The sequence below is a fragment of the Nematolebias whitei genome, chromosome 14 (assembly GCF_014905685.2).
Source record: "Nematolebias whitei isolate Nwh7 chromosome 14, NemWhi1, whole genome shotgun sequence".
Classification (NCBI taxonomy): domain Eukaryota; kingdom Metazoa; phylum Chordata; class Actinopteri; order Cyprinodontiformes; family Rivulidae; genus Nematolebias; species Nematolebias whitei.
The window spans coordinates 25,234,117-25,242,991 of record NC_056511.1 but is presented as its reverse complement, the minus strand read 5'-3'; the positions used below and the strand labels follow the sequence as shown (position 1 = coordinate 25,242,991).

The window sequence follows — 8,875 nt, the reverse complement described above, 5'->3', positions numbered from 1 at the left end:
CATTATACAAACTATTAGGAATAAAAGAAGTGATTTGATGTTTTATTGTATGTTCAACTGTTTTGGGGAACATGATTCTCCTGCCTGAACAAACAGCAGAATTAGTTTTTTTCTTTTGTTGATGCAAATTGGGAAGGATGGCTCACAGACCCTGAACCTACATTTCAAGTATCACTCTATTCCTCTTTTATCAGAGTACGCCTCCTGACTATTTGGTACCCTTAATGTAAAGGCAATAATTTCTTTGTTCACAGATATTGGTTCTTACAGCTTTTCATACCAAAATGCTTTCATAGTGCTTTGATGGTTTTGAGAACTGAAGAAGTTAAACACTGCTTTTAGATAAATGAGAATTAAACATGTCTGTGTAAGGCAAAAACCATGTCAGTTAAAGTATATTTAAAGATATATAGCTTTTGTGAATTTAAAAAAAAAGTGGGTTTCTTTTTAAATTACTGAAATCAGTTATTTGTCATTAGGTGGGAGTTTAGGTCAGATCTGGTGGGCTACTTATGTCCAGATGATGCTTCAGCTACTTTAAAGTAAACTGTGGAATCGTTACAGAGATCTGAATGAACCTAATCCTATAGCACCAGAAAGGGTTCAAAAACAGCAGATCTTCTGTTTGTCGCAGTAACTCAAATTACAAACATGTTTTAGTGTTTGTGCATTAGTGGGAGCGTTACTGAGGAGAGTGTGTAAAACATGTATACATTCCTGTGTGTCTCCTCTATCCTCTCACACTGATTATTTAAACCCTGAACTCTGACCCAGTTCAGACCAGGTCTGAGTTATACATTTCTGTCATTACAACACAATTTTTTTTTTTTAATCGCTGTAAATAAAAAATAGACGTGGGCTAATATTGTTTTACATTCACATCAACCTACACTTGCAGGTTTAAAAAAATCTGTTAGAATGAGACCGTGTCAAGAAATTAAAGGATAAAATTATAAAATACCCAAATTTAGAAACTTCAATTATAATATGAATGAACAGAGCGATTACAATAGGCTTTCGCAGCGCTTCACTGCTCGGGCCTAATTAAAATTCAACGTAAATGTATTCTTAGATTGAGCTCAGGTGCTCTCCCGTTTTAAACGAGTGAAGTTTCTAGAGCCAATAGTTGTCTGACGAGCTCAGCTCACTGGGAGCTGAGGTTTCAAACTGATACTTAACCAAAAATAAAATCCAAACACAAGAAAAATAACAAATATTAATAATAATGAGGTTTTGGAGGAGGTTAAGACCTTGCGGCCTCATCATTGAATCTGCATATTGGCAGTGGACCAGTTCAGCTTCCTCTGATTGCTATTGTCAAAAAGACTCGACACAAACTTTTTAAAAACAGGACATCAGTCCTACAAACACTCATATGTCACACACACTTATCTTTTTCATATCCCTCACCTCCTCCTTTGCAATTCTTTCTTTTGATACTTAAATATTGAACATATATTTGGAAATTTTTTTCTGTTTATCTTGTCGTTCAGTTTCTTTCTTTTTCCATCTCCATCTTTTTCTTCATTTCCCTTCATTTTTATTTTAGCCCACTTTTTGTGGGTTGGTGGCGCGCACCCCCTGCTCGTACGTGATCCGCTGGCTGATCAGATACTGTGCAGCTTGTGTAGCGGCTGGTGACCCTGTTATGGTGACTTTACGGTTCCGTGTACCAGGAATGAACTCTCCTTTTTTAGAAATCTGGATGCGGGCTCCTGTTAGCTCTTGGTACTCTACCAGCGTTTTCCCTCCTTTTCCTAAAATGGCACCCACCAGGTTTTCGGGCACAGCAATTTCAACCACATCCTTGGTGCCGTCTGTCAGCTTCTCTGTTGCTAACAGGGATGAGGCCATCAGTGGGGATGAAGCATTAAGGTAACCATTGGAAGCCCCAGTAGCAGCTGCTAGTGAACCCAGGGAGAAGCCACTGAGGCCTGTAGCGGGGTGGCCGGCACTGCTGGATGCATCATTAGCGTAGGAGGCTAACAGGTTTGCTGCAGCTGCAGCAGCAGGGTTAGCGCTAGCTGCAACTGCTGCCAGAACTCCTGAGGCAGCTGCAGGATTGAGACCCAGGCCTAGGGTGTTGGTGTTGTAGCCATAGCTGGCCAGCGTATTCAGGGCTGAGGTGATGGCCAAGAGATCATTGCCAGAGAAACTAGACATGGTGGCAGGGAAGGCACCCATTCCTGTGAGTCCGGCCTGACCCAAAAGGCTGGAGGCAGTGGCAGCCGCTGCAGCTGCATTGGGCAGCACCTCGGCTGTATTAGCGTAGGGGGAGCCTGTGGGGTTGGAGTTAGCTACTGGACCAGAGATGTTGGAATAGCTGATGTTGAGGCAGCTACTGCTCTGAGGATCCTCCTGGATTTTCTGCACAATGATTTCCACAGCCTTACGGTTCTGTTCGGGTTCCCCACTGATGGTTACCACTCGCTCCTGCAGGTTGATGCCCTCTGGCTTCTGTGAGAGCTGTACCCAAGCCCCCGATTGCTCCATCACTGCTTTCACCGTGGCTCCACCTTTACCAATGATCAGCCCAGCTGTACTATTGGGCACAATCAGTTTGGCCTGCAGAGAAACAAAAAAAATATCAGTGGTAGTAAAAATCATAAAGCATGAGAGAAACTGAACGGCGTAAATAGTAAACAGACAGACAGATGTCTTCCACTGAGTGACAGGACTACACCAGCTCTCATGTTACTTAGCAGTTTGTTAATCCGTGGGGTTCAGCTGCAGCTCTACATTACCATACCATACCATTTTATTTATAGAGCACTTAAAACAGCGACAAGTCCAACCAAAGTGCTGTACAGACAGAACAACAGGTAACACACAAAGCAAAATACAAAATGAAGTAAATCAGAAATATAGACATAAAAACAATGACGACAAACCAGTGTGGAGCATACAGGTTCAAAAGGAATGCACGGTTTAGGAGTTAGATGGGGGAGGGTGAACTCGAACTGGACTGGCATGTGGTTTGAAAAAACATTATCACCAATTTCAAGATTACTAACAGTCACATCACATGTTAAAACAAGGTCCAGTGTATGTCCGCGCACTTGGGTGGGACTGTTTACATGCTGAGTTAGATTAAATGAGTCCAAGAAATCTAAAAAGTCCTTAACCAATGGCTTCTCAGGACAGCACACATGCAAATTAAAGTCCCCAAAAATGAAAACATGATTATATTTTGGTGTGATTTTAGCCTAGAAGTCAGAAAACTCATTTATGAAATCCTTAGATCGAGGTGGGTGGTAAACGAGTGCACATAACATCGGAGGTGAATGGCCGAGTTCACAGACGCTCAGCTCCAAGCTGGCACGGGAAACTGGGATGGGCAGTTGTTTACAGTCCAAAGTTGATTTGAATATTGTTAATAATCCACTACCGTGCCGGCCTGATGGCCGTGGTGCCTTAAAACTCAGACAGTTTGGTGGCAATAATTCCGTCAAGGCGCTGGACTCATCCAGAGACATCCAAGTCTCTGTGATGCACAAAAAGTCCAAATCATGCTCTTGAAAGTAGACCCTAATGATAAAAGTTTTGTTGGTAACAGATCTTGCTTTGACCAAACACATCCGGATATTGTCCAAAGTGGAGCCAGCAGCAGTGAAGTTTGCGCGCCCCAATGGCCGCAGGTTTTCAATAACAGCCCCTCCGGGTCGGTCCGAGCTGTGCACTGGCTGACAACTCCCGTTGTTTACCTGGTCCGGGCACGTGGGAAGCTGGCGATGGAAACCCTGACCACCAGCTGAAGAGGAAGATACAGTGCGCAGGGCTTTAAGCTTTACCAGCCGCCCGGCAGGTTTTCCCCAGCGTCTGAAGGGATGTCTCCGGGCAGGGAGGTGAGGAGTGCACGGAGGTAAACTGGCACGTCTGCCAGCAGGGGGTGGAGGAGGGGGGGTCCAGAGGTACGCTCATATTGTTCCAAATAAGCGACATTGATAACAGAAAAACAAAGATCCAGAAGCTGTTGTCGGTAGGGCTGCAACAACGAATCGATAAAATCGATAAAAATCGATAAAAATCGATGATTAAAAGCGTTGGCAATGAATTTCGTTATCGATTCGTTGTGTCGCGCGATTATGCGTCTTTCACGGCGCTGCGGAGCCGTTTCGTTTTGTTCACCTGCAGTTCATTGTCAATGCTGACTGACTGAATAAAGTTTGAAAAAAAAAAAAAAACTGCAGCGCGAGTTGAACAGAGCGAGGGGGGAGGAGGAAGCAGAGATTAGTGTTTTCAAAGGAAATTAAGTAAATTTTACAACTGACCAACGCAGCGAAAACTGTTCGACCCAAGTCCTCCAAAGTGTGGGAGCTCTTCACAAAGATAAAAAATGAGAAGCATGCCACTTTGAAAATTCACGACACAACACGGGAGAACCACGGAGATAAATGTAAACATGTTGGAGTCACGAGGAGGAGTCATGAGCTGCAGCTGATACATGTTTAACTCCCAACTCGTGTTGCAGGTGAGTCTCTACAATTTATCACATTGTTCTGGTTCAAGAGAGAAAACGTAACGTCAGTCTGTCTGTAGCTGAAACTGCTGTTTGTTTGTTTATCTGATTAATGGCGGTGATAGAGAACGTGTGTTACTTTTTATTTAATTTAATTGGTACAAGCAGTGTTTAAATGTGATTTATAAATAAATCTAACACAAAGATAATCATTTAATGATTAAGCTTCAACTTTTAATTTGTTGGCAAAGTCTGAAGACACTGCAGGTATGGCAGGATGAATTGCATTTAAACAGGAATTAAAGTAATTTATTACATCTACTCAAATGTGTGTAATTAAGTATTTTATATATATGTGTGTGTGTGTGTGTGTGTGTGTGTGTGTGTGTGTGTGTGTGTGTGTGTGTGTGTGTGTGTGTGTGTGTGTAATTGCTCTTTTAGCTACTTTTGCCTGAACCTAACACTGTAAGTGAAACAAGGCATTTCTTGAGTTGCTGTAAAAAATTATGCTATAAAACATATTTACTGTCTCATTCCAGAAAACAACAACAAACAACAACATCCTTCATGATGGACAGACATCATGGACACCACAGCAGCAGCTGTCTTCACTGAAACATCCTTAAATGATCGTCACTGACATGAGGCCTCTGTCGATGGTTGAAGACGAAGGCTTCACTACAATAATCCACACTTTTAATCCAGGTTACAATAATCCACACTTTTAATCCAGGTTACACTCTTCCCTCAAGGACACATTTTACAAAGTAGCTACATATTGTGCAGGTATAAAGATACATTTGTATATATTTTTGTGTACATTTGTTTTTTTAAGCTATTTGACTAACTTTTATTTTTTTATTATTCAATATTTTACTAACACAATAGTCAAATAGCAACTTATTTTTAGTGTGAATTGCTATTTCAGTCAAATGTTCAATTTTGGAATAAAGGGGTGGAAATTAAAACGTTTTTTTTTTTTTGCAGATTCATCGATTAATCGAAAAAATGATCGTCCGATGAATCGATTATTGAAATAATCGTTAGTTGCAGCCCTAGTTGTCGGTCATACATCAGTAGTGAGTCTATATCACAGATAAAAAATGAACAAAACAAAAATAATCCGAATACCATCAGCAAGCCATGTACACGGCACCATCTTATCGGAAGTTGACACATTGACACATGGCTGTGTCTAACAATGGAAGACTGACTCACGTTTTCCTGACCCTACCACAATGTCAGAGTCAGAGTCAGAGTCAGAGTTTCTTTATTGTCATTCGCACCTCATGTGGTACATGTGGTGGAGCGAAATTATGTACGCAGGGTCCCAGTTACATCCAACAATAAAATGTATAAGAAAAACAGTAATGACATCTAAGATATGAACTAAGAAAAACATCAACTAAATATACACTAAGCACTCATAACATAAAACATTGAACATCAGCACAAACATGAACATGAGTCTGTGAGCAGATGTGCACGCATGAACACATCAACATTGAAACAGATCAGCAGCAACATGATATGGTTTTTCACAGTGATTATTCTAGTTAGAGATTCATGAGTCTAACAGCCTCAGGGTAGAAGCTGTTCCTCAGTCTAGTGGTTCTACACTTAATGCTCCTTAACCTCCTTCCTGAGGGGAGTGGGGCAAAAAGTGTGTGTGCTGGGTGGGTGGGGTCCTTCATGATGCAGGTGGCCCTCTTCCTGCATCTGGAGGTGTAGATGTCTGTGATGGTGGGGAGACTGATTCCAACAGATTTCTGTGCAGCCTTCACCACTCTCTGCAAAGCTTTTCTTTCTGCAGCTGTGCAGCCTCCATGCCACACATTGATGCTCGAGCACAGGATGCTCTCCACTGCACACCTGTAGAAGGAGGTGAGGACTGAGCTTCCCAGACCAGCTCGCCTCAGCCGTCTGAGGAAGTATGTAGGCCATGGACAACATAACAGGGAAGATCTGGAATAAATTGACCAAAGTAAGTCATTCTAATGAACAGGTGTTGTTACCTTAACACAGGTTCTGCAAAATTTTACTTGGTCCTTGTCCACCCGGTAACATTCTTTTTCAAAACCATTTATTTTTATTAGTTGCGTCTAAAAAATCTCATTCCCAATATTCTCATCATAGCCATCGCAACCATTATATGTGAAAGGGACATGTCCCCCCGAAATTCAAAAAGCGTTCATTTGGACCTCCCTCCCCCCACTTTTACTATAAAACGTTAGTTCTGTCGGCGCAGTTTCTCTTTCTTTGTGAACAAATCCATTCCACTTGAATAACAGGAGAATACTCATGCCACTAAAAATCCACTCCACGTTTTCCTGGTTACCTCCTCCAACCTGCTTTGTTTCTGGTCTGTGTCTCCTGCCTTGCCCTCGGCAGAAAACGCGCACAGCTGGCGAAGATGGAGACACTTCTGTGTTGCTCGTTCGCCAGTTTAGCGAGCTTAGTGCTGTCAGTTATTGACCGGGGGGGTTGATCATAAACATATATACATGGTTAGCAGGATGCTTGAGAGAAGTGCAGCGCTACGTACGTCTGTAGCATCTTAGCTTAGCAGTAACTGTGACGCTGTAAGACGCTGCAGGTGTAAGAGACGCTGTATGTTAAGGTGCATTAAAGTTTAAAAGTCTTTAGCACCTCCCCCCCCCCCCCCCCCATCTTATTGTCCTCAAGCTTTGTGAGAAACATCCTTTAAATGAGTAGTGTTGAACACAAGTAAAAAAGTCCAGTGGCAATGTTTTTTATTTCTCTATAAACAAAATAGTGCCGACCTGACACTCTGTATTAAGTAGTTGAAATGTCTTTAAAACAGTTGAATTTACACAAACGGTGAGAAACATGCTTTAAATGGAACTAAAGTAAGGAAACTTAGATGAAATGCTGCTTTTTTGTAAACTAGTGTACAATTTGTTGCACACTGGTGTGCGTGCATACGCACGTGCGCGCACACACACATACACAAACACACAGTGATACATTCCAGCTTTTAAATGTAAATGAATCTTTTTCTTACACCAAGGTTACTCATGGACTTCCTCAGGTTTCAGTGTTTGGACCAATACGCTTTACCTGGTATATGCTTCCATTAGGTAATGTTATTAAACAGCATGGGATACATTTTCATTGTTATGCAGATGATACTCAAATTTCTCCATGAAGCCCAATGGATCCAATCAGTTACTTAGACTACAAGCATGTCTTAAAGACATAAAAACCTGGATAACCCTAAATTTTGTGCTTTTGAACACAGACAAGACTGAGGTTTTGGTTTTTGGACCTGAGCACCTTGGGAATTAATTTTTCAGTCTTTCTTCCTCCTTAGATGGCATTGATCTGGCCTCCAGCTCTAATGTTAAAAATCTTGGTGTTATTTTTGATCGGGACATGTGTTTGATCCCTTAGATTAAAAATGTTACTAGAACTGACTTCTTCCACCTGCATAATATCTCTAAAATTAGAAACAACTTATCTAAAAATGATGCAGAAAACTGGTTCATGCATTTGTTACGTCTAGACTGGACTATTGCAACGGTTTATTATCTGGGTGTCCAAATACTTCTTCCGTCTCTGTCCATCATCCATTCTTCCCATCTATCCATCCATCTATCATCCATCCATCACTCCATCTATCAGCCATCTGTCTATCCATCCATACATCCATCACTCCATCCATCATCCACCTATCCATCGTCCATCCAACTATCCATCCATCCCTCCATCCCTTCATCATCCATCCATTTATATATTATCTGTCCATCATGCATCCATCCATCCATGGTAAATGGTAAATGGACTGTACTTGTATAGTGCCTTTCTATCTTATTTCAAGATACTCAAAGCTCTTTACACTACAATCTGTGCCCTCATTTACCCATTCATACAGCACTCTACTAGATCTCTACAAAGCTAGTTGAACAAATCATTCTAAAGAGACTAACCAGTGCTTTTAGATCACATTCATACACTGATGGGACACACTTAGAGGCAACGAGGGGCTCATTGTCTTGCCCAGGGACACTACGGCATGTGAGTGCTGGTGGATTCGAACTCCCAACTCTTGCATTGGAGGACGACTGCTCTAACCACTCAGCCACAGCCGCCCTGTGTCTATCCATCATCTATCCAACTATACATGCATCCATCTATCATCCATCCATCCATCATCCATCTATCCATCCAACTGTGTTTGTCCATCTTCCATCCATCCATACATACATCTAACTATCCATCATCCATCCATCCATTCAACTATACATCCATACATCCATCCGTCATCCATCTATCCATCATCCATCCATCCAACTGTCTGTTTGTCCATCATCCATCCATCCTTCTATCAAGCATCCATCCATCATGCATCTATCAGCCATCATTTATCCAACTATCCATCCATCTATCATCCAC

General features: G+C 41.8%; 1 protein-coding gene across 1 annotated transcript in view; it reads right to left on the bottom strand.

Moving 5' to 3' along the window:
• Positions 1–355: 355 nt before the first annotated feature.
• Positions 356–8,875, bottom strand: part of LOC119420608 (RNA-binding protein Nova-1) — a 189,525-nt gene continuing 181,005 nt past the window's right edge. Inside the window, exon 4 of the mRNA XM_037688024.1 lies at positions 356–2,565. Coding sequence (XP_037543952.1) covers positions 1,546–2,565 — 1,020 coding nt within the window. The 3' untranslated portion in view covers positions 356–1,545. The remainder of the gene's footprint in view (positions 2,566–8,875) is intronic.